General features: G+C 35.1%; 1 protein-coding gene across 8 annotated transcripts in view; it reads right to left on the bottom strand.

The window, feature by feature from the left end:
• SPAG16 (sperm associated antigen 16) overlaps window positions 1–27,892 on the bottom strand; it is a 1,140,172-nt gene that overhangs the window by 314,861 nt on the left and 797,419 nt on the right. The window contains exon 14 of one of the 8 annotated variants that reach the window (XM_063790733.1): window positions 9,619–10,192. The exons of the other annotated variants lie outside the window; for them this stretch is intronic. Coding sequence (XP_063646803.1) covers window positions 10,163–10,192 — 30 coding nt within the window. The 3' untranslated portion in view covers window positions 9,619–10,162. Of the gene's footprint in view, window positions 1–9,618; window positions 10,193–27,892 lie in introns of those variants that run through there. 8 annotated transcript variants of the gene reach the window in all.

Raw genomic sequence — 27,892 nt, 5'->3', positions numbered from 1 at the left:
GGCAGAAACAAATAACATTCAAGGTCATGGCTGAGAGATCCACCTGGATCCCTGGGAAGACCAGCAGGAATCCCCCACACCCATCTTCCAACCCATGAAGGACACAGAACTGAAGCAAGACACACATGTTGTGAGAATTGGAGGTTGTTTTTTACCGTAACACAAGCTAGCTTAGCCTGACTGACCGTGAACCCTATGTATAAAGATTAAGCTTGTTCCCTCAAAATAGTAAAAGTCTTTTTAGTGTCAATAGTGTCATGTGAAAATTTGAAAAAAAAATTAAATAATACTCATCAAAAGTCATATTTAAGACAAAAAACCTTTAAAACTCTTAAAAATTAGGCCAAAATTAAATCATAAAATAAGTAGCCAAGCACATTATCACTAAAATCATTAAAGTGCTAATGCTTATGAATTTCCTTTCTCATTATAATGACTTACTTAATCAATGAATTCCATATTCTTTTGAAAAAATTTTAAGACAAAAATATGAAGTGAGTCCACTTGACTCATTTTTTTTCCTCCAAGGCTAGATTTTAAAATGCCTTTCTACCATGAAGACACATGCACCCATATGTTCACTGCAGCACTATTAATAATAGCAATGACATGAAATCCATCTAAATTCCCATCAATGGTAGACTGGATGAAGAAAAAAAGTGCTACATATACACCATGAATACTATTCAGGCATAAAAAAGAATGAGATCATGTCCTTTACGGGACCATGGATAGAGCTGGAGGTCATTATCTTAAGTGAACTAACATAGCAACAAGGAACAGAAAACGAAATACCACATGTTTTGGTATTTAAGTGGGAGGTAAACATTGAGTACACATAGACCCAAAGAAGGGAACAAAAGACATCAGGGCCCACATGAGGGTGGAAGGTGGGAGAAAGACGAGTATTGAAAAACTACTTATCAGGTACTATGCGTATTACGTGGGTGATGAAATAATCTGTACACCAAATCCCTGTGACATGCAATTTACCTATATAATAAACCTGCACATGTACCCCTGAACCTAAAAGTTAAACAAATGAAATAAATTAAATGTCAGAGAAAACAAAAAAAATGCCTTTTTGATATGTTAAATCAATTTTTATATTAGTGATTGTATTAGTCCATTTTCACACTGCTATAAAGCAATACCTGAGACTGGGTAATTTATAGAGAAAAGAGGTTTAATTTTCCTGGGGAAGCCTCAGGAAACTTACAATCATGGCAGAAGGGGAAGCAGGCATGTCTTACATGGCAGCAGGCCAAGAGAGAAGTGCAAGCAGGGAAAAGGCCAGATGCTTATAAAACCATCAGATCTCATGATAACTCACTCACTATCATGAGAACAGCATGGGGGACACTGCCCCCACGATCCAATCACCTTCCACCAGGTCTCCCCTCGACACATGGGGATTATGAGGATTGTAATTTGAGATGAGATTTGGGTGGAGACTCAGAGCCAAACCATATCAGTGACATATAATTTACATACACTAAAATGCATAAATCTTAGGGGCTTACCTCAATACATTTTTATCTGTGTATATATCTGTGTAATTGTTATTCAGATTGCGATATGAAATGTTTCCAGCATTCCAAAACATTCTCTCATGCCCTTCTTAGTAAAAACATCCCTACAATTTTTATTAACTATATTTTATTGAGAAAGGAAATATAAAAATATGGTTGTAAAGTCAAATATTACAAAACACTCTCCAATGAAAAGTTAGTCTCCCATTTTAGGCCACCTCCAGAGGCAACTACCATAAATCATGTTTGTTGTATATTTCATGGACTATTCCATACATATACAATCCCCTTTCCTCACTGTCTCATGTATCTACCTTAGTTCATATAAATGAAACCATAATATATATGCATTTTATTATTATTGTGGTGGTTAAGAATGTGATATTTGAGTGAAGTTGCAGAGTTTAAAACTCAGCTTATTGGAAAATTATTGATACTATCTCTTATTCGTATAAACACTTTACTAAGTACTTTGCATATAGCAATTCTTTTCATCTCTACCATAGGAAATTAGTAATATTTTAAATCTCCATTTACAGTGAGAGAAATTTATGTAAAGCGATTAACATAATGCCTACACAAGTAAGGGATATTGTTATTTATAGATTAATTTGTAGCTTTTTCTCTATTCCTTGTTATACCTATTAATTTTTGTTGGCTGCTGAGAATTTTAAAAGTCACCACTCTCCCAGGAAAAGACTCAGTGTTCTCTATCCATGCTCACAAGCACCAGAACTAGTTATAAACTCATCTAATCAATTAGCAACAGTTCTACAGCCCTGCTTACAAGTAAACAATCAGAGTGGGTTTTAAACCTATCTAATTAATCAATGACAAGTAACTTCAGTGAGCACACCTGTAAAAGTCAAATAACAACAGACACGACTTGAAAGTCAGCCAACTGGTTCAGGATTCACTACAGTGAACATGTTTCTAATGCTATTATCAACTTTTTTCTACTTCTGTAACTAGCAAAAAAAAGTCTCATTGACCAATACAAGCTACTTTTCTAAAACTGACTTCAACCAACTCCTGCCTCTGTAACCAGCACAATCCAAAGTAAACTCTTCACAAAAACTGGATATAAAATCAGCAATTGGATTTGCTCAATGGGTAACTCTGACCAGTATAATTCTTCCACACTTAAGTGTATTATACATTCGGCTTTTTGGTTTCAGATATTGAGTGGTGTTCTCATCCTTAGACACAATTAAGTTTATACTAGTTTGCTAAAGCTACCATAACAAAGTGGCACAGACTGGGTGGCTTAAACGAAAGAGATTTATTTCTTCACAGTTGTAGAGGCTAGAAATCCAAGCTCCAAGTGTAGGCAGGGTTGGCTTCATTATGAGTCCTTCCACTTGGCTTGTAGATGGCTGTCATCCCCCTATATGTTCATATGGCCTTTCATCTGTGTCTATCTGTGTCCTAATCTCTTTATGAGGACACCAGTCATATTGCATTTGGGCCCAACCTGATGACTTCATTTAATTTTAATTATCTCTTTATAGACCTTATCTCCAAATACAGTCACCTTCCAAGATACTGAGGATTAAGACATCAACATATGGATTTAAGGGGACACAATTCAACCCCTTGCAAAGAGCTACAGATATCTTTATTCTACTACTCATAAAATGTCTTAGGAATACAATAGCCATTAGAACATTAACTGGTTGCAAAAGGTAAACTGTGACATTATTTTATATTATTTATTGTATTGTACATATATTGCATGAATATATTTTGGGCTTATATGCAGTCTCAAAATGAAAAGTTGTATATTTTACATATTTGAATACATATCTAAACAGACTTGGATATCATACAAGCATACAATGTAATGATTAAAAGCACAGTGTCTGGAGCGAAACTACTTGGGTCTGAATTTGGGCTTTGCTGCTTACTGTGCCCTTGGAACACTCTAAGCCTCAGTTTTCTCATCTGTAAAATAGAAATAATATAGTATCTACATGATAGTGCCATTTTGGGGATTTAACAAGTGAATTGGTGTAAAGTGCTTTGATTGCTGCCCGTGACAAAGCAAGTACTCAATAAATGTTAACAATTACATAGTCATAATATGCAGATTGCAAGCTCTATGATAGCAGAGATGACATTTAGTGTACCGTCTTTATCACTTCATAATTGTAACCACAACGATGAATTAGCACGTGGGAAACATTTAATACATATTTTTAAACTAATGCACACACATGCACACACACACACATTGCAAGTTTGGTAAATGCACCCTTCACCAGCTGTCCTTTCCTAACCACATGACCTCCACCCTTTCAAGGTAATTTAAGCAAAAGGGTCAAGATTTTCGATGTTATAAAAGGACACTCATGGAGAGAAAAATCTAAGAAATGGAGCCCTAATAATGGAATGTCACAACCATCTGACAGCTGCACAGCATAAAGTTTTGTGCACTGTTGCGTTCTTGTCCACAGAACCTTCTGTACTTAGCCACTCCAAGTGCACCTGCCAGCCCCTCACATCACAACACAGAGACAGCATTCCTGCGTAAATTTTTACAAAATAATTTCTCTAAATAAAACACTGAAATTAAAAAGAATCATATTGTGTCATTATGCCCCCTATTTAATTTCAAATTCTGTGACCAGTCAAAAGTACTATTAAAGATGAGAAAGCAAATTGTATCCAAGGGTGAGCAGAATTAAAGTTTATGCCAGCTGCAAGAAAAAATTCTCCTACTTATCACCTACTATATTCTGCTTGTCTCTATTATGGCTACTACCTTAGTTTTCAAGTTTAAAAATTAATGTCAGAAGAATTTTATAAAGATCTTTTTTTATTTGAACAAGGTAAAACATTTTAATACAATAGAGCAATTTATATAACATTTCATATATTCTGGAAATTCTTAAAAACATATTTGTGAAAAAATTCTTTGGAATTTTAACCTTATGGGTTTACAGGTTGTTAAAAAATATATTCCATTATTAATACTGAAATGATCTCACTGGCATATAAATTAGAAACAGATTAATCATTAACAAAGCTCCTAGTTTTTGTTATTTCATGTAAATAACTAACCATATCTGTGAAAGATTGATTGCAGCTTTTAAAATGTTTGCTGAATCCTTGTGTAATTAAGATGAGTTAAATATGCAAATCAAGCCTAATTAGCTTCATTTATTAATGTTACTTTGCCTTGCCTCTACAAAATTTTTACTGCGGATCTGCTTTAGCACGTAGTATTTTTTATTTCTTTGTTCTAGGTTGAATTGCTGAAGAAACCAGCTGTTTTTCAGAAAGAGAAAAAGCTTTCATGCAGCATTCTTCATTTAGAAGTGAGTGTTTAAAAAAATGCTCCCAGTAGCATAAGAACTGACTAAAATGCAATTATATACATATGTGTATTGGAATATATATATTCCAATCACCTTACATTAGACTATATTTAATGAATTCCCTTTCACTGAAGCAGCAAACCCTCTGGGGATTCCTTTTGATGAAAATGAGCCTTTGTCACAATATGTCCAACACAGTGATTGAGCGGAACAGAGTTAAACAGGCAGCATCAAATGAACCAAAGTACTTGGCAGAATTACATTTTCCTTGAAAAAACTTCTACATTTTTTTTTGCATTAAAAAAACCAACCTCTCTATGTAAAACTACCAGCATCATAAAATTCACTGGAAATAATGTAAAGGAAATATAGTATAATGGCAGAGGGAAACACTAATATACCAATACAAATAAATATTAAAGTTCAGAGTCAATCTCACTTGCCCCTGATAAGCCAAAGGGAATAAAAATGAAATCTCAGAGCAAATAGAGTCAAAATTTAAATACTTCTTTTTCTATTATATATTCAATTAATTATTCTCACCATTACATTCTATAATTCAATTTTCCCAAATTCAGAAAATTTTTTTACATTATTATTGACTTTACTGCCTGCTTTAGGATATATATACTATTATTATTTTTAATAGGGTTTTATTTTCTCCCATGGAAACAGTCGTTTTTCCAAGGTTTCTGAGGGGTTGTAAATATTTTATTGTGGTTAAAAAGCACAAGAGATGTACTATCTTAACAAATGTTTAACTCTACTGTATATTGTTTACCATAAATACAATGTTGTACAACAGATCTCCAAAACTTTTTCATCTTGCATAACTGAAACTTTATGCACATTAAGGATCGGATCTATATTTTATATGATGATAGTATTTACTTCCCAAATTATGAAGCCAATACAAGTTTTCATTTTCTTCTATAATACATGAATTTTTAAGATCATTGGTAGAATAGGATGAAAACACATATTCAGAAAGGAAAAACCCTGAAATATAAAATATTCTCAGTTTTATAATGGGTGGCTTTCCTTTGCTCAACAAATATTTCCTTAAAATTAACTAAGTGTCAAATACACTACTAGAGTTAATAGCATATTTAAATCCAAAGTTTGAGCTAAGCCTGACAACAATAGAGTCCACACTCCAAAGTGAACACCAGTCACCGTGTATGATAGACACGTGTGATTAATTTGAAGCTCTTTTTCCATGTGGAGCATATGAAAGGGTTAGTAGTTGAACTGGAGAAAAGGTTTCTGGGGGGGTTCCTGTGTGTGTCTGCTTTCTCTGTTATATGTGATGAGCTAGGGAATAAAGATAAAAAACAACCGGCCAGAGAAACACACAACTGTCAAGAGGTGAATTACACATGTGAGATCCCCAGCAATGTAGGGACTTTGATAAACGCCATGAAGGGGGTTGGCTTTAAAAATATGGTTATTTTACAAAGTGCTGAACTAGATTTCCAACGTGCTACGAACTTTTGAGTTCCTTCCACCTCATCATCCTCCCCACACTCCAACCCTGATGATTCTGAAACCATCATTAAGCAAATGAGGGAACTTAGAAAGTCCTTAAGCAGTCCTCCCACATGCAGCCCCTCCCCAAGTCCTCTCAAAAGTTTCATCCAATTGGCAACGATCTGACGTCCAGAAACCTGCTACCTAATTAGATCCAGGTGTGGATGATGCACCTGGGACGTAGTTTAAGTGTAGCTCCTTAAATTCCATTCCTCTCTCTCTGTAGACCTGTGAAACTAAAATAGACAAATCATCTACCCCATATTACCAAATATACATTGTTGGGCAGGCACAGAATAACCAGTGTATACATTCCTGTTCTAAAAGGAGGAAAATGAAGGCATAAAAGGGTCATTAGTCCATAATAATTCCAAAATTCAGCCATACAAATTGTGTAAGTTCTGTGAGTAGGTCTCAAGGCCTGGGAATAATTCTTTATGATTCTACAGTTCTGCTCTATTATAAATTAGAACACAAAGCATGCCCTGGGCACAGATATTGTAGAACAATAATTGTCAAATTTTAGGGTGCCTAAGAACCAAGCAGAAAGCTTGTTTATAACGCATATTTTTACAGAAAAAGGATTTCTGAGGCTCCACTTAAAGAGGTTCTGAATCTATGTACACATGAGTTTCAGGACTTTGCATTTTAATTAGCATGCCATGTGATTCTAACATGTACTTTGGGAAAAAATGATCTACTGCAGTGCTTCTCAAATTTTAATGTTAATATTAGTATAAATGTCCTGGAGATCTTATTAAAATGCAGATTCCAATTCAGTAGGTCTGGGGTAAGCCAATGCTCTGCAAGAAACAAGGATTTTTTGTTTTCTTCAATAAAACACTCTCATTTGTAGCATTTGCAAACTGCCATGGTATAAATATTCCCTCCGTGGACAATTTCAAGCTACCAACTCAATGTCACTGAACTCTGATTTGGGAAGAGTTGTGCGTATTCTGCTTTCACAAATCAGTGTGAACCAACTCCGACACACTACTGCATGGAGCCCAAGATTCTGAATTTCTCATAAGCTCCCAGGTGATATGGTCGTTCCTTGTGCACAGACCACACCTTAAATAATAAGGATCCAGTAGAGAAACATGGAATGCTCCTAGTGAAGGTGATATTTAAGATGAGATATAGACACTAAAAGGTAAGTTAGTTGGGCAAAGTCATGGGATAGAGGGCAAAGATTCAAATAGAGAGTGACCCCAGAGCATGCCATTTATATATTGTTTATGGATGCTTTGGTATTACAATCGCAGAGTTAATTTGTTGAGACAAAGACTATAGGCCTGCAAAACTAGCCTTTTATAGAAAAAGTTTCGTGAATTCTGCACTAGAGCATTAAGTTAATAGCTATACTCTCTTAACAACTACAAAATGTTTTTATCATTATGCCGTGCTATATGGCTGTAAAAAAAACCCCACACATATACATACACAAACATCAACCCATAGACACACGTGCACGAGTACACAATCACATACACACAAAGATACATACACATACATGGACACACAACATACACATATACATACACACACATATATATACATATGCACCCACAAAACCAATAATATAGATAATCCAGTTATTTTAATCAAGTGAAATATATATATATATACACATTAGAATGATAGAAGAGATTAAATAAAATGTATAGAAGGAATAGCATATAAAATAAGAAAATACAAGCATTACTATGGCAATAAAGTTGAAAATCCAGAGCAAATAGATTACTTCCTAAGAAAATACAAATAACCCAACTTAATTTATGAATTATTATATCACTGTTGAAGAGAAACCACATCATTTATTCCAAAACACATAATTTAAGATACAACTATTATATATATAAAATTACTAACTAGGTAGGTGAAAGTGTTAAAAGAGAGAACTAAAGGATCAGAGAGGTGGTAACTGTACCAAGCAACTACAATACCTAGGGAAGAGGGGCCAAATAAAAGTTTGAGTTATTAAATCTTAAAAGACTTAGATGAAGGGCTTAAACTCAAACCTCTAAAATGAGGTGCTCCTCAGGTGCTGTTAGTGTCTCTGAAGAGGGTGCAATGAGAATGGTTCTATGAGTTTGGCAAAAATTGAAATTGATTTAGCTGCTGCCATAAAAAGAGCTGCTGGGATGAAGAATCAAGGCACAAGAGTCCTCCGGAGGCACACAGGAAGTAGACAAGGAGTACATAGAAAAGGCCAGGTCCTGGCTTCCTCCTCCAGCCTTGCCATCTCCCTTAGTTCCCACTGTGGCCAGAGCTCAACACGGACCCTACTGGTAAACAGAAATGGAAATTGCAATTTCAGCCCCAGGATCACAGAGCTGAGTTTAGAAGGTTGGGTATGAAGCTGACAGGCAATAAGTTAATAATTAGCAGAAGTATAAAATATGAATAAATTAATTATCAAAATTTTAAATAAAGCTTTTCCATGGCAAAAGATACAATAAATAAGGTAACAGGAAAAAATTTGATTTGTTAAAAATTTTGCAATGCAGATGACAGATAAACAGATAAAGGGCCATATATATATATATATGTATATATATGTGCATATATATGTATATATATGTATATATATGTATATATATGTATATATATGTGTGTATATATATATATATAGTCATAGTAACACAGACAAAGGATATGAATAGGCCATTCACATAAAAGGAAATATAAATGGACAATAAATGTATGAAAAGATTTTCAAACTCACTAGTCAGTGAAATGCAAAATAAAGTGACAACTACCAATTCACCTGCTGTTGGAAGTCATGTGGGGAATAGAGTACTTTCATTTACTCATGGTAGAAATGTGAATCGTTACAGCCTTTTGGAAAAGCAATTTGGTAACATCTATTAACATTTAAAATGATGTGTTCCTTAACCTTGCAATAAAAGCAGCATGTGTAAATTTATATCTGAGTATGTTTTTGCAGCACCATTTATGGTGGCAAAAACCTGGAAATGAAGTGACTGCTCATCAAGAAAATAATTTTGACATAAACTCTTACTCCTTTGCCTACTACATAGTCAATAAAATAATAAAATAGAATCCTATTGATTGATTTTGAGTTATTTCTATCAGATACATTTGAACAAGAAAAGCCAAATGCACAGAAGTAGGTATTGTATTGTACAATGACCAAAGGACCTTGTCTGCAAGTGTGTTTGTGGGATTTTTGCTGTTGTTCTTGGAAATGTTTTTTCTTTTCTGTTGAATTTGGAGGTACAGTTGTATTAATAATAATATTTCATAAAACACATTATGATCAGGTTGTTAATATGTTCCTTAGAGTGGATAAAGGGAAGAAGATAGGAATTGTAGGAAACAGGAGATTCTAAGCATACAGGAACCTATTTATGTAAAATGATTTCTATGTGTGTACAGACATATTTAAATGCATAAGTAAATTAGAAAACAAGAGAGAATATACAATACTTATGCTAAGTAATACAAACAAGTTATAGACTAATGTATAGCAAGATTATATCTCATTAAAACAAATAAACATTATAGCAATAATTGCATATACTGAATAAGTGTTTACTATATGCCAGGCATGGTTCTAACAGCTTTGCAAACACATTACTGATTGAATGCTCCTCAGTACATTGTTACGCAGGTATATACAGCAAGTTAGTGTGTACATTGAGAAAGACCCAGCATAAAGTCACAGAGGACTCTGGTGCCAAATCATCTGAGTATTTATTTGAATACTGGCTCTGTTTCTGACCAGCTGTGTGACTTTCCCAGCTTGGTAAGTTGCTAAATATCTTCATACTTCAGTGTTTCCATCTGCAAAATGGAGTAGTATTAGTAGTTTTATTACAGATTTTTGAGAAATAAATGAAATAATAATGTAAAATGCTTAGAACAAATCTTGGGATATAATAAGTACTCAATAAATATCAGCTATTATTATTATTATGAACAAGGAAAAAGGAATGGAAGAATTTATACACATGTTGTTAATTAGCACTGGTTAGCTCAGTGGGATTGAAGTAGGGAATAGAGGGAGAAACTTGGATTTTGTTTTTATGTATCACAGATTTCCTTTGTCTATTTTTATCACACATGAAACATTTAATTGTAGCCAACATTTTATGACCTCAAGACAGACTTAAACTCAGAAACTAAACTAAAAGTAATAATCCAGTATGGCGAGATTTTGGATTGTTCATTTATTTGTTCTCATTTTTTGTTTATTAATCTCATCAACAGATATTTATAGAATGCCTTTAAGGCACTCTATAGGCCCTGTGTTTATATGAGTATATATTTTCACTCTCAAAGGATGCAAAGACTAATGAGGAAGAAACAGACTTTAATAAAATGTCTGCAAATAATCACTGTGATAAACACTAAGAAAGTAAAATCAGGATATTCGAAACAATGTTACATGGGGTTTGGAACTCATGCAAAGCTTTAGTAAGAAAATTATATTTGAGCTGAGATCTGAAGAAGAAGGAATAAAGTATGCAAAGAAAATTGGGGTTGAGGGGAATATTTTATATACAAGCAACAGCTGGTGCTAAATCCATGTCACAATAGCCCATTATTTTATTTGGTTGGTTTATTGGTTCTATCTTCTGCTTGGACCAGTTCATATTTTACTCTTTCTTTCTTTGACCCTTGACACTGTGATTGAGACGTATTAATGAAATACAGTGAAAGTGCTTCTCTCTGAGGCACTACATCTGATCGTCACAGTCTATTTTCCGGTAGTGGTTGCTTTTGAAAGACTTGTTGAGCTTCTCAGAGTTTGCAAAGAAATTGAATATTGCTGTTCTTTCATCTTTTTTGGTGTTTAAAATTATTTGTAGATAATTATTTTATTTTAAAAGTCTTTCTTATACTTGTTCTTATTATCATTCTTCTTTTTTTCTTCGTCTTCATCTTTATCTTCCTCTTCCACTTCTTTCCCTTTGTTCATTCTCCTTTATCACCATCAGCACACTTCATATCTCCATATAGCTCTTTTGCAAAAGCTTTTATTGATTTGTATATAGATGCGTATTTTATTATTTGTACAAGCTTATTCCTGTGTATAGATATGTTATCAATGAATATATTCCTCATTAAAAAATTGAATCTCTAGGATAGCAGTGTAAACAGTGTATTAGAATGGCAGGCATATGTGTACAGAGTCTAGTTAGTTGCCCAGGGAGCAGACACTCATTAACTTGACATTGGATAGAAGTAGTAGAGGTCTTAAAGAGAAGTTGACATTTAGTAAACATTTAGAATATTATATCAATAAAATATGGTAAAGGGATTTATGGATGGATTTAGGGAGGGTCATGGATTGAAATTTTAGTGATGACTTCTAAATTTGAAGAACTGGATGGAATTTCTTAGAGAACCTCAGAGAATGGCAAACTTTGGGAGAGAAGATCATAAATTCAATATTGTAAATACTGTGCTAAGATGTCTTTGAAACAACCAAGGGGGCGGGAGGATGCTAAAAATGTTGTTACATATAGTGTTCTGGACTTGGAAGATAGGTTAGAATGAGAGACAAAATTTGTAGATCATCAGTGAGAGATGGTAATTTAAACTATGAGCCAGGATAAAGAGGCTTAGAAACACTGTAGAGAAAGGTCCTAAGCATGTATTGTGAAAACCTGCATCATTTAAAGGAAAGTCAGGGGAAAATCTTGTATAATAAACAAGGAGAATGATGAAAATGTTTGTATATGATCTTTACTATTTCTTGAGAATAAATTCTCAGAAGACGGGTTACTAGCTCAGAAATTGTGAATTTCTCAGGCTTTTGGTACATAATGTAAAAATACCCTGTTGAGGAAATTTATCAATTTTTAATTTGCTAAATTTTACTTGTATCTATTACAAATGCCTCCCCTCAGCCTCCAACAATCTCTCTATTCAATTTTCCACATACTTAGAGGTTTATTGATTACTTTGGCAAGATACTGGGATAGGCACAGAAGACCCAGCAGTGCCCCAAAAAACAACCTCTGTCCCACTCTGCCATAAAGGACTCTACAGTCGAAGTGTTTGAGAAGGTGGGAATGGAATAGATACAGAGCATATTAATATATTCTCTATTTTGAATCTATTAGTTATTCTTTAATATACTTGATTCTGATGTTATTTCAATATACTGCTGGATTTGTTTGCAAATATTATATTATTTTTACATCTATATACCAAAGTAAAATTGGTCTGCCATTTTTACTTCTTTCATTTTCTTTCCCATATTTTAGTATCATTGTTATACTAGCTTTATACAGTGAGCAGGCTATATTTCTATTTTTCAGATCCTGGAATAGTTTAAACATTATTGGCATTATTGGGTCACTTGAAGGGTGAGAGGACTCATTCATAAAGCCATCTGGTCCCAGCATCTGTTTTAGAGGTTAGATCTTTTCAGCTGTTACAATTTTTTTCCCCAGGATATGGTTCTATTCAAGTTTTCTACTTGTTTTCTGATTTTTCAATTTTATTAATTTATAATTTTCTAGAACATTATTCTTTCAAAAAATATTGAGTGATATTTTGTCAGGCATCTGTCTTTGTTGTGCCCTGGCCTTTCATATTTTGGAAGTGAATTGTTTATTGTTTAGTATGGCTAATGTAGTTTTTTTCCTGTAAGCTTGTACATTTTTCTTTATTCTTTCAATTAAAATGTCCTTCTAGAATGTATCTATTAGAATAAAGTAGTTCTGTGAGTGCTGGGGGCAGGTGCCCAACTTTGTGGAACAGGCTTCAGTGTGGTTTTTTCACCTGTATCTGATGAGCTCTTTCAAACTGCATATGCAGATGTTAAGTAAGATTGGGAATAGGTATGGTTGCACTTTCTTCAGAATACCATTCATCTCGGTGATGGCTCTTTGTTTACAGACTTCCATAACTGCCATCTTTTATCTAATTTTTTTTCCAACATTTTTGTTCCTTTGCATAATGTGAGTGCTTCCATCCTCTTCCTCCACTCCCTGGAAAAGGTCTGTAAAATAATCTTCCACATAGCGATTCCTTTGCTGTTGTATCAGGTCTGCTATTACATAGTTAATAACCTTTCAATTTATTTTTAATTGTATTCCTCTTCCTTTTCACACTGCATTTTTTCATACTTTTCTGTTTACATATCAGGTCTTTTAAAGTAAATGTCCTTTGGATATTCTTGATGGCATCATTTATTTTTTAATTTACTTTTCTAATTTGTGCAGAATACTATTTTTAGTATTTTTCTTCTAGATCTTCTAGATGTTCTTCCTGTTCATTGCCTCCATATGTGTTTTATTTTTATTCAGCTTCCAAAAAAGGGCAAGATTTGTCTAGACATTTTTTTGTCTATAGCACCCAGTGTCTGGTTGGCACACTAAATTTTACTTATGCTGTAATTTTTGACTCCCATTTTCAAGCTTATAACTGGAAGTTTCTTTTAATTCCCTGGTTAATTCCTGCTGTTGAATAGGAATTAGGTTCTCATCTCCTCTGGCTTTCTGTCTCTTTTTGGTACTTAAGAATAATCACCTATAATTCCCAACATACATTACTTCTCAATTTCTTCCCACCTCCACTCTTTCCTTTGCTGATTTACATTTATTATCATGTGACATCTTTTAGAAAAATGTCTATATATTCTTATCTATATACCTTTAAGAACTTGCACAGTTTCCTGGGACATAATGAATACTTAATAAATATTTGCTGAATGACTGAATTAACATAATCCATATCATAATCAATTTGCCATGTTTGCTAATAGTTTATTGTCATGTTAAGTAGGGGTAAAAAATGAAGAATTGAATGGTATCCATCACTTTTTTACATAATAACACCTTACTTTTATTTGGTCACTATATGTGTGTCTGTACATTTTTTCTACATTATTATATAGCTTCCTTAAAGTTAAGATAGCAAAAAAATCTGCATTTAACTCTTTATTTCTCACCATTATCATTTTGTTGCAAGAATGGGAGCCTTTATATAATGGAGTCAAGAAAAATATTTAGGATATATATTAGTACAGTGCCTGAGGCTCTGATATATCAAGACAGAACTGAGTAAAGGAGTGAAGAAACCACATAATAGAATCTAAGAATGAAAAATCACAAGAAAGTGTAAACACTGCAGTTTGAGGTAAAGTGTCTCTCTTTGAATCTGGTAGTAACTACTTGACATCAATGAGTTGAGCAGTAAAAAATAGAACAAAATCATATTGTTCATTTGGCATTGCAAAGTTAAAAATGCCAATTCTTTCACTGAAAGTAACTTTATTTTTTCTCATACAGTACAATAGTGCCTGAAGACACTTTCTGAGCATGAAGTTTGAAATGTGATTGATCCAATTTGCTTGTTTTTAATGCTTTCTAGGGGCAGTAGAGTAGGGAGGAGACATCAAAAATATAGGCAACTGTATTAGTCTGTTCTCATGCTTCTATAAAGAACTGCTGGAGACTGGGTAATTTATAAAGGAAAGAGGTTTAATTGTTCATAGTTCCACATGGCTGGGGAGGCCTCAGGAAACATAATCACGGCGGAAGGCATCTCTTCACAAGGCAGCAAGAGAGGGAATAAGGGAGGAAATGCCTCTTATAAAACCATCAGATCTCATGAGAACTCACTCACTATCACGAGAACAGCACGGGGGGACTGCCTCCATGATCTCATCACCTCCATAAAGTCCCTCCCCCAACACATGGGGATTACAATTCGGATTACAATTCATGATGAGATTTGCATGGGGACACGGAGCCAGACCATATCAGCAACTGAGGGTAGTTTTTAAGGTGCTTACTTCTTGCTTGGTACATAATAAATTATCATGACTAAACATATAGTTATCTTGAACTATGAAGTTTCGAAGAAAAAGACAAGTAGTAACCTCTGGAATTGGTAACAACCTTAATTAATACAGTTTTGTGCAAGGCAATATTTTGAAATGAAATGAAAGAAAATGAAAGCCAGAGTCATGTAGTGTCACTGTCAGCAGTTTACACTGTATGAGAATAAGTGGTGTGATGGCTGCATCAGATAAATTTTTAAGTCACATATAAAAAGTACAATGTTTCATGAAAGCATAAAGAAACAATCACATATGTTCGGAGTAATTTAAAATTTTAATCTCAAAAGGAGATGTATTTTAAAATCAATTTTTAAGGATGGACAGGCTTTCAAAAGGCAGAGGGCGAAGATGGTGTTCAAGGTATTAAAGAAACACAAATCAAAGATGTAGGGGAGGAAAAGCTTCTGCCACGTATAAATATCACGCAAAAGTGCTGTTTGTGACACTGACCATGTCCACTTCATATTAGCAGATAATTAGATAGCTATGTCACTGTGAAAAGCCTTCAACATCATGATGAATAACTGACCTTCAGTGTGGTAGACAGTGAAGTGTCCTGCACAGCTTATGACTATGTGAATGGCATGATTGGAATTGTTCTCTTTGTAGTCTGGATGTTCAAAGGAAAGGTAATGAGCTACTAAACCAGAATGGGAGGAGTGGAATATAAACAGTAGGGGAAAAATTTTTAAAGGCAATGTAAAGGACACATTTGCAAGATGTAACAGATGATTTTATATTTGGGAATTTGAGGACGTATAATCAAAGTTTTCTATTTTTCTCACTCCATGTTGTTGCTAGGACCATTGCCCTAAAAACAATTTTGATCACTAATTCAGGATACCAACATATGGAGACTTTCATGATAACTCTCTTTTCTTCTTTTTCTTTCTTTCTTTCTTTCTTTTTTTTTTTTTTTTTTTTTTTTTGAGGCAGAATCTCCCTCTGTCAACCAGGCTGGAGTGCATTGACTTGATGTCAGATCTTGGATCACCACAGCCTCCGTCTCCTGGGTTCAAGTGATTCTCCTGCCTCAGCCTCTCGAGCAGCTGGGACTACAGGAAGGCACCACCATGCCTGGCTAATTATAAGTCTTTTGACTCACTCTTGTTCGTCCTACTTTCTTTTGCTTTTATATTCCAGTCAAACCAAATTTCTCATGGCTTTACGCAACTTTGACTTTATAAGTTCTGCCCTACCAGCCTCTTGGACTTACCTTCTCTATTTTTAACTGCCTAGTTCTTATTAAAGACTGAAGTAAAGCACCTGCTTTCTGGGAAGCATTTCTTCCAACTCCCTCACACAACATGAATTGCTCTCTGCTTTGTCTTCTAACAGTCTTTCAGTGCTACCTCTAAAACAGCACTTACCACGTACTTTGTTTACTTGTCAGTCTTCTTCTCCAATATAATATAAGCTCATTGAAAAGAGATAATGTTTTATTCTGCTTTGTAATCCCCAGGACATAAAATATTCCTGGGCAAGAAGCAGGTACATAATGAATGATGAAGAAATTAGTAACTGAATGTATGAAATGGCATTGACATTTTGAGCCTGAGTCATTAGGAAATAAGTGTGTCACTTATTGAAGTAGGGAATTCAGAGTAAGCTGATAAATTGGGGGAGAGACCTGCTGAGTTAGAGCCTAGGTCAATAATTGTAAATGTACATATAAAGTTGGGGCAGTGACAACAACCATATATTATCATCTATACAAGGATCTGAAGCCTAAAACATTGGTGGGTTGGATAAGGGAAAGAAAGGAGAGAGACTGAATGTGAGAAAAGCAAAACCTGTTGATAGGCTCTTTATGATTTTATTGATGAATTATAAATGAGGTATTTCCATTGGTTTAGGGGGAGTTCATGTTGTAAGGTATGAGAAAAAAGTCATAAAATCTAGATGACTTTTTTTCAAAGATTACGTGCTGAAGGGAGGAAAACAAAAAAGTCATTTCAAAGAGTAACAGAATTGAGGATTTTGTTTTTAGCTCCTGGCTTTGTTTGTTATGACCATGCCCTTAGGCAGAGAAATTATTTTGTAAGGAAGGAGAAGTTACAGATGTAAACAAATGAGAGGACTTGATGAAATGAAGTCTTAGAGAGGGGAGAGACTGAGAATCTCAATCTTTCCTTTGTGAAGAGGTACTGAGGGAAAAAGAATGGTTATTCTTAAAGGAGGCATGCAAAGGAAGAGAAGATGGATGAAAATAAATTTTAAAGTGAAGGGAAAATAAAGAGTATAAATGTTATATGGTTTTCTCAAAACTGTATGAGCTGAAGTTATTCACTGAAAGTCTCGGTGATGTGGATTTAGTATAAGAGCTTTAGTAGAATAGAAAAGGTAGGAATTGCTAAGAGGAAGGACATCAATAGTAAGCATACACTAGGAATTTTAAAAAGGGTGCAATAATAAGAGTCTAGCTTAGTTTAAAAGAATTACAGTGGATCCAAGAAGCATGACTTTGTGCATTTCTCTAATAAGATACAGCAACTACCTACTGGGTATTATGGCTCACTACCTGAGAGACAAGATTCATATACCAAACGTCAGCCTCATGCAACATACCCATGTAACAAATCTGCACATGTACCCCCAAATCTAGAATAAAACTTGAATTTATTTTTTAAAAAAAGAGTTGTTGGGGGACAGATCCCCAGATCCCCAGGTCAGATATGCAACAAAAGCAGAATGAATGGAAGTTAATTAGTTGAGTCTGTTCTTGAGGTTCTTCCTCTCATAAGTTGGGAAACAACGGTAAGAAAATCACTGGAATCACACAGAAATCAGAACACGAGACTTGTTATGGATATAGCTGAATTAGAAAATGTAGATTGGAAACCCAAATCTAAGTATTTTCTCCATGAATGAATGGCTTACCCACATAGCCATTGGCAGAGTTGAAAAATGATCTTATGGCCTGGTAAATAAGAAAAAAAAAAACTGCCTCCTTAACTCAGGAGAGGAATAAAGACTGATCCATATACGTACAGGTTCTTTCCCTTAGCTTACCAGTCAGATGATTACCAATCACACACTCCTTTGGGGATGTGTCTATGAGAGGCCCTGGACAAGAGGTCTCAAGTATTCTTCTAAAACTTTCATCCTAGAAATCACACATTCCGTCCCCTCTATGGAAATCTGACAAATTCAGAATAAACCCTCCTTCCTAATAGATGGTAGTATTATTGACAAGGTTGACCACATGTCTGGTTGGGTAGACCTGAAAGTAAATTCATCATGTAAGGTAATTTTTTAAAAGTCAAAGAACAAAATAGGGTCAAAATAAAAAATTTAGAGCTTATTTACTGGAAGTGAGAAAGGTGAGGAGAAGACTGCAATTATTTCAGTGTCAGAGTTTGTGATTATGTTGGTAAATGGTAGAGTTATTTCAAGTTATCAAGAGTTGTAAGGCAAGTCTGAGTGATGGGGTGGGAGAAACAAAGTGGCAATGCTTAACATTGAAAGTGAAGAACTATGAGGCTAGGAAGTAAGAAAAATATCATAAAGGTTGAATCTGTTGAGCATAATGGTAGGCCAGTGATTATTACCAGGCAAATAAATGATTTTTAAGAGATGTGATGTTAAGGCCTTCTCCCATTAAATTAGAATATCTGAAGGTAAAGCCATCGGAGAACTAGTTTTTTAAAGCTTTCCAGGTAATTCTAATGTGCAGCCAGAGTTGAGAACCACTGTATCTGGCAATGATGAAAAGACGAACAGTGTGACAGTGATGAATGGGTCATGCTGTCCTGAAGACAGAAAGATGGATAGGACAAGGAAGAGAAGAGGGCAGAAGTAGACATCAAAAATAGTGGAGATTACTGAGCAGAAGCAGGGCAATCATATCCTAAAAATGGCAGTATAACTAAAGTAATATTAAGAGTCAACGTATCAGGTTCCCAAAAGTCATGGGACAGTAAGAAGTGGAGGAGAAGGTAAAAGATCTTGTGTCTTTGGGTTTCAGACACATTTTATTTAATGAAGAAGATTGATGAGGAGAAATTTATTTATGGAAAAACAGAGTTGAGTGGACCTCTTGGGTGAGGAGATTGTTATATTGTTAAGAGTGGACTCAGGGATAGTCAGAGAAGAACTGGGTAAATTAGAGCAGTAGGAGCCAGAAATGAAGGGCAAGTGGAACGTTTTCCTCGATCCAGCTGCAGGACATGGCAGAGGTATCCAAGCCAAAAGCGAGGGGCAAGAAGAGCCAGGAGGAAAGGCAAGGTTTAGTGCCAAAAAGACATAAGAAGAGGATATCAAAGCCACAGGCCGACAATTAAAACAGGGCCCAGAGCCTGAGGAACTTGATGTGGAACCAGAAGGAAGTGGCCAGAAGTGTCTCCATGGTGGCCCCAGCTCTCTTGAGTTCTAATGATTTAGGCGGAGATGGTCACAATTTGCCCAACCCTCTTTCCCTGAATCCTCTCCTTCTTTAAAGAAACCCTCCTAAGGATGAAAAAAAAAATACAATGAGTAGGAGAGAGCACTAAAAAATGTTGCAATGTGAGGCAAATTTTAGAGGCAGACAGAATCATCAGGTACTGGGGGAAGAAGGGCATTATTAGTTTCCTAGGGCTGTCATAACAAAACATCACAAACTGGGTGGCATAAAACAACAGAAATGAATTTTCTCCCAGTAGTGGAGACTACAAGTCTGAGATCAAGGTGTGTGCTATGTTGTGAGGTCTCTGAGGGAGAATGTTATGTCTCTCTGTTAGTTTCTGGTGACGGCTGGCAGTCCTTGACGGTTGTTGGCTTGTAGATGCAGCATTACAATCTCGGCCTCTGTCTTTATATGGCATTCTCTCTCTCTGTCCCTGTCCCTTCTTCTTTTTATGAGAGCATCAGTCATATTGAATTAGGGCTCCCCCTACTTCAGTATGATCTAATCTTAAGTAATTACATCTGCAAACACCCAATAGAGTGTCATTATTCCCAATTCTGTACCACTGAAAACAGAGATAAGTAATTGGGGGTTAGGATTTGAACATATCTTTTGGGGGAACACAATTCAACCAACAACAGAGTTTTTGTTGTTAGGTAAAATTTGGCTAATGCAGCTTGGAGTCTTGGTATGATCCTACTTCTGGAAGTATGTTACTTAGATATCTCAGTTGAATTATGGTTTTCAGTGAAGCAAAAGAGATAACTGGATAGCATATATATATGTTAAATGTAATATATATTATATTTAAATTCTAATATTATATTTTTATGTACATAATATATGTCCATGTTTATTTTACATTAATATATAGCCCTGTATGTGAAAGCATCTGAGATACTATTTTCTTATTCAGTGGTTCTCAAAGTGTGGTTTCCGGATCAGGCATATCAACATCACCTGAGAACTTGAAAAACTTACATCCCACACCTATTCAATTGAAAACTCTGGGGCTGACTCTCCATCTGTATATCTGTATTTTTATAAGCCTTCCTGTTCAGTCTGATTTGAGAACCATGTGATTCTGGTTAAAGAAACTTGCAATTACAAAAACAGGTGTTAAGTAAAGGTTATGTTTGTTTTGATTGGGTACTTTAGTCTGAAAAGCTTGTGTCTTGAAGATTTCGGCTAATAAATTAGACAATTAAAATACTGTTACCCTAAGTTATTCATAAAATATTTAAAATAGCTTTAATGTGGTTAGAATTTTCTTTTTTCTTTTTATTTTATTTTAATTTTTTTTTTTTTTTTGAGACAGAGTCTCGCTCTGTCGCCCAGGTTGGAGTGCAGAGGCGTGATCTCAGCTCACTGCAAGCTCTGCCTCCCAGGTTCATGCCATTCTCCTACCTCAGCCTCCCGAGTAGCTGGGACTACAGGCACCCACCACCACGCCCGGCTAATTTTTTTTTTTTTTTGTATTTTTAGTAGAGATGGGGTTTCACCGTGTTAGCCAGGATGGTCTTGATCTCCTGACCTTGTGATCCGCCTGCCTCAGCCTCCCAAAGTGCTGGGATTACAGGCGTGAACCACCGTGCCTGGCCTTAATGTGGTTAGAATTTTTCAAATGGATCTTGTTTTATAGAACTTGTTATTTGAGAAATTTCTGGGACTAGAGTCTCTTACTGAGTTTGTTGATGGTTTTAATGTCTCAAGTCTTCAGATAATTCTGCTGCCAATGAATTCTCAGCCTCACTTTTGTTTACTGTATGCCAGCTGCCCTGTATGTGTCATTTATTAAGTGATATAATTGAATTCTTGCAAATTAACATAAATATTTATCATGACCCTTTTAAGGATGGAGAACCTGAGATATTTGTTAGGTTTGTCTTAACAGAGGTTAAGTAAATTGTCCACATTTATTCAGTGAAGAATGATAAAAAGTAGATATCAAATCCAATTTGACTGACTGCAGAGTCCACATTCCTTCATCTACCCTATTTGGCTTCTATTTAGAGACCTAAATAGCTGCTTAAAATAATACAAATTAGTTTTGTTTTTGAAATTCTCTTTTCTCTTCTAAACAAGGACAAAAACCTGGGGTTGGGAAGACGCTTAAAAAGTCAGTGTCTTTTCTCTTGTCTCCCATTCCCAGATTCTTCTGAGACAAAAATCTGACTTCTAAAATAAGGCAATTAATAAAATAGGTGGTCCAAGCCAATGATTTATATTATTGGCCCCACATTATCTTTCATCTTGTCGGTAGAAAACTTCTTAGCTGGCTTTCCAATTTGCCCTAAGCACTGCCATTTCAATAGGAATTGCCAGGTTCTAGGTATTGCTTGAAATTTGTTGGGAATTTTAACATGATGATTAAGTTTTTGCATTCTCTGGAATCCAAACTTTCTAACATGGCTTATTTAAGAATTGCTATAAATAAGAAAACATTTTAACTGTAGCAAAATTTAGCTTTTTAAATATCATGAATTCAGAACACAACAAATTATTCAAACAAAGAGATTTCTTTTCTTTACCAGATTGTGAAAATTACTATTCTCGAGGGCATTGATATATAATTTAGTTCATATTTATAGTTCTTAAATGGTGCCCTACATATCATAAGCTTTATACAACTTGCTGAATGCATAAAAAGGAAAGGTAGAAAGCTAAACACTGCCTTCTGATGGTGAGGTGGGAAGTAGAGAAAAGTTAGTGATTTTTCTTTTTTTCTCAGTGGTTGGGAGAGCTAATTTTGAAGTATGTCATGTCTTTCTATCTTGCTATGATGATCTTTTCTCTTGACTATCTTAGATGTACCTTAGGCAACCATAAGAAGCAATGGAAGGGCAGAGATTCTGAGGTGCCATGAAAGACCTAAACATGTATTCCACAGATCACACCAAGACTGTTACCAAGCACTAACCCAGCTTCTCATTGGTTGTTGCTCCCTTTTTCTACTGCAGGAAGGGCAATAGTGCAGTATCCTCCCTACTTTACCTTAGTGAATTAAACTGAATTAGTGATTGTATGGTTTCTGGAAATCCAAAATATTCCTTGTAAGGAAATCATTTTGATAAGGGCGTAGAATTACGTTTGAAGGTTTTGTTTCTTAATTTCATAGAGAAATACTCTGAAAACAACAACCCTTAAAGATATTTATCATGTCATTTCCTCACTCTTCAGAAGTGATCAATTATAATAAATTTCCTCAAAGGGTTATTTTTTCACAGAAATATACTATATTTATAGTAATAACTCATCTAATCAAATTCATTGAACTGTTTAAAGAGAAAAGTAAAATAAAAGCATTGATAATTGCAATTAAGAGACACACAGAAAAGGAGCAATAAATAACAGATTTTTTTTTTTTTTTTTTTTTGAGACAGGCTCTTACAGTGGTGTGATCTCGGCTCACTTCAGCGTCGACCTCCTAGGCTCAAGAAATCCTTCCACCTCACCCTCCAGAATAGCTGGGACTCTAGGAGTGCGCCACCATGCCCAGCCAATTTTATTTTATTATTTGTAGATATGGGGTTTCACTATGTTGTCCAAGCTGGTCTCAAACTCCTGGACTCAAGCAATCCTCCTGCCTCAACCTACCAAAGTGCTGGGATTACAGGTGTGAGACACCACACCTGGCCTAGAATAATTCTTGATGACTATACTTTTAATCTTTGTCAGATATTTTTGGGGTCTCTCTCCTAATGGCAATGCTTCCTTCTTTTCTGGAAACAAGCTCCCCTGTGCCTTCTAAGACACAGAGGCATGTGGAAGGGTCTTTTTCTTGGGAATACTTTGCCTTCCTCTCCCTTGCAGAAAGAGTCAGAGGGGACACAGGAACACATCTAAGCAATAAGCTGCCTCTCATCACCTGAGTTCCCCAGAAAAGAGAGCCTAAAGTAAGGATTAATGTGCAAACGCTTTACTTAAGAGATGCAAGCCCAGAGCAGCTGCAATGAGAGAAAGCGAAGTGAGGCAGGGACAGACAGGGAATAAGGCATTCCTGCATTGGCTACTACACAAAAGGAACAGCAAGTTGCTACAGAGTTATATCCTTTGCCATACAGGATTTTGGTGGGCAGAATGCAGGGAAAACTATGACTCTGACTAATCCTGGGAGGGAAGAAGGAATGGGATTCAGTTCAAGTTTGCTTCTTGGAAATCAAACTCCCCTATATTTCTAGGGTACATCATCTGGATATTTTGGCAGCTGCACAATGTGCCTGATTCCATACCCGCCTTCCTGGTGTTTAATTGAAGTCTGAAAGTGGTCATTGAGGCAGAATTATTGGCACATGGCTGGCCAACGTGCCTGCACAGGGGCAGCCAAGGGGAGGGGAGAACTCAGCACTCTCAGGACAAGTGACTAGATGACTTTGGAGACAGCAGTGCTGGGAAAATCAGTGAAAAGCCTTAAGATATGTATCTGAAATAATGCCCTTTCCCAAAAACTGAGAATAAGGCCTTTAACTCTACTTTTGTTTTGAGTTGGCCTCTTGCATAGATGAGACATAAAACTGGGAATCTTCAGTGTTAACTTTTTTAAACATGTGTTTAGAAGAAAAAATGAAGCCTGCCTGTAGAAGAATAAAGAAGATATTCAGGTTGAAACAGAAACAAGAGTGAGCGACATCCTCTCGGGATCCCTTGAAGGCTTCTCATTCCTGGCTCCAGTCCCTCACAAGGTACAGTTATATTCTTGCCCCTAGGTACCCGGAGGTTGTGGTTGCCTGTTATTATTAATAAATATTTTTTCTCTACTTGCTCTGTTTATTTGTACATGTAATCAAACTAATGACATCTGTATCATCAGATTATAAGATGCAAAATAAATCTCTTCTTGGCTTCCCTTAAATGTTGTTATTCTTAGGCTTCTAGATTCCAGGCTCTCCTCTATTCTCATGCTGCACACTCCTCCGGGCGGCCTGGGTTCGTTACCAAAGCTTCCATTTCCAAAGTCCATCATATATAAGATGACTCTGAACTATGTCTCCAGCTCATATCACTAAATCCAACTTGCTATTGATCAGGGTACAAGTTGATGGTTTCCACTGAATATATCCCAAAGTGAATTCATCATCTTTCAGCCTAGATCTCTCTACCTCATGATCTGTCCCTTGCTTACTTATTAACTTTGCCCAACCAAAAGCAAACTATGAACTCATATGCCATTGCGGTTAAATTCTCATGATCACAGCCCAAGGCACATGCTATAATAAGAAATACAAGAGGTCAAGTAACTTGCTACCATATTTTAAAACTAATAGACTCAGTAGTCAAACATCTGTTTGCCAGAATCTAAGGGCTGTGCTCTTTTTATTGTAGCATACACTCTCTCAACACAAACACAAACACAAACACACACACACACACACACAGAATAAAATAAGAAGAATTAAAATAAATTGAGATACCCTAATTTTCACTTTAGGCCAATTTCTTAATTTTGTTTCAGGCATGTCCTTATTTTAATGATTGAATTTAATTTACAGTTAATTTCCATTTATCAGTATGTTGCTGATCTTTCTGGATGAATATTAGTGTAAAATACTTAATCCCTAGATACCTTCTTTCTGTTAACTAATATGTTTTAGATATAATTCTTCAAGATCAAGTGTTGTGTCTTCAAGTAGTGCAGACTAATTTTAATATCAGTCTAAACAAGCTGTAATCAAGAAGATAAATATACCTCAAAAATCATGCAAGGCATTCCAAATTCAAATAGAAACGATTCTTGGGTTATCCATATCACTGTTTACTATTCATTTAAAACTTAAATGCATATGTATTTGTGTGTGTCTGCATTTAAATATATACTCTACTATGTCAAATATACATTTAAATATATAAAAGAGATGTTCACATGTAAAAATGCATTCAAATATAGACATATGCTTAATAAGTTTTTGATTCCATATAAGGGGATATGACAGAAAGAAAATTTCTTTGCTAATTAGTTGTAATCAAGGCAGAAATCTTTACTTAAGAAAATTAACAATTACTATAACAAAGTCTTAAACTCCAGCACAGTTCTTGAATTTACAATCTGTTCATCCTTACTTTAGATATAAGAATGCATTTCCTTAAGCACAACACATGAAGTCATATAGCGCTACAAAAATGTATACTGAGATAAAAATAAATCAGTTTCACTTAATTATCATCATGTGTGTATTTCCCTGCCTTGGACTTCAGGAGTGGGGCTGCTGTGGAATTTCACCTCTGTGTTAAGGACGTATGGTTCATTATTCCCCTGAGGATATGAAGTTTTTCTTCTGCATGTTTCTGTTTTATTTTGTAAGAAAACATTTTTGTTGGAGTGTATAACATACTTACAGCAAAGTGCTGAAATCACAAGCGTTTAAGTTGGTGAGTTTATGTCAAGTGAAAATACCTAAGTTGACTTGTAGATCATTACGGCATCCAGAAGCCTCCTTCATGCCCTCTCTCAATAACTATCTCCCCACAAAGTAAACACTATTTTGATTTTTATCAATAAAGTTTTTAATTTTACATAAATGGTATTAATTATGTACTATTGTACATAATTAATGTACAATAATGGAAGGGAATAGTGTAATCATCTTTGACTTTTGGGTATGTGAGGATTTATTAAATGGGCCACAAAATGTATTATTACTGAAAGAGAAGATAGAAACACTTTCAGTTATCAAAATCAAGAAATTCCATTCACTAACGCCATTATGAACTGGAAAGACAACCAGAGTGGGAGAAAATACCTGAAAAAAAAAAAAGCTAGGGTACAGAAATATGAAGCACTCCTATGTTTAAAAGATTATAATGTTTAAAAGATTATAAAATTCAATTGTTTTGTGTGGCAGTATTTCATTATTTTTCATTGTATATGGTATTTCAACGTATGAAGCTATGCCATTTATTTATTGACTCTACTGTTGATGGAAATTTAAAGTTGTTGTAGGTTTTGACTATTGAAAATAATGCTATTATTAATATTCTTTTCCCACTCTGCATCCTTGCTAACAGTTTGCGTTATCTGCTGTTTTACTTTGGGGCATTTTATTGCGTTTATAGTGGTATCTCATTGTGTTTTCAAAGGACATTTCCTTGATGACTAATGATGTTTAATGCCTTTTAATATATTTATTAGTCCTTTGAATATTTTTTGTATATGTACTGTTCAAATCTCTTGCCTGTTTTTTAATTGAAAACTGTCTTTTTATTATGACTTACAGGAGTGCTTCATATTTCTGTACCCTAGCTTTTTTTCAGGTATTTTCTCCCACTCTGGTTGTCTTTTCAGTTCATAATGGCGTTAATGAATGGAATTTCTTGACTTTGATAATTGAAAGTGTTTCTATCTTCTCTTTCAGTAATAATACATGTTGTGGCCCATTTAATAAATCCTCACATACCCAAAGGTCAAAGATGATTAGACTATTCCCTTCCATTATCTTCTTTAAAAATTATTGCTTTGCACTTCACTTTAAGGTATATAGTTTATCTAGGATTAATTCCTGTGTATTGTATAAGTTTGGAGCAATAGTTTATTACTTGTCATATGAATATGAAATTGATCCTATATCATTCATAAAAACAACCTCTCTTCCATTGTATTTATGTCTTAGTTGAGATTTCCGTGACAGAATACCATAGACTTAGTGGTTCATGAACATAGAAATTTATTTCTCACAGTTCTGGAGGCTGGCAGTCTAAGATCAGAGTGCTAGCATGGTTGGGTTCTGGTGAGGGCCCTCTTCTGGATCACACATAGCTGTTTTCTCATTTTATTCTCACATAGCAGAGAGTGAGAGAACTCCCTTGTGTTCCATTTTAAGGGCACTAATATGATTTGCGTGGATGTAGGTGCACCCTGATGACCTAATTACCTCCCAATAGCCTCACTCCTAATAATGTCACGTTGGGCATTAGGATTTCAACATATCAATTTTAGAAGGGACACAAACATTCAATCCATTGCAATTACAGTGTAACTTCTGTTGAAGTGGTGGCAACATTTATATGGGTCTCAGTTTTAGGCCTTCTATTTTGTTCCATTACTCTACTTGTCTATTTTTGAGCCAATATCACCATGTCATTATTAAAGTAAGACTTATAGTAGGTCTTGATATCTGGTAGTGTAAGTTTTCCAACTCTGTTCTTTTTAAAGCTTGTCTGTACTATCCCTGACCCTTTGTATTGCCATAAGAATTTTAGAATCACTTGTCTTTCTATAAAAGAAACTGCTGGAATGTTTTATTTGGTATTTCACTAAATTTATAGATCAATTTGAGAAGAATTGACATCTCTATGCTATTGA

Source organism: Pan troglodytes, chromosome 13 (assembly GCF_028858775.2).
Source record: "Pan troglodytes isolate AG18354 chromosome 13, NHGRI_mPanTro3-v2.0_pri, whole genome shotgun sequence".
NCBI classification, from domain to species: Eukaryota; Metazoa; Chordata; class Mammalia; order Primates; family Hominidae; genus Pan; species Pan troglodytes.
The sequence above is the reverse complement of the archived record's forward strand: the minus strand, read 5'-3'. Positions and strand labels throughout refer to the sequence as shown.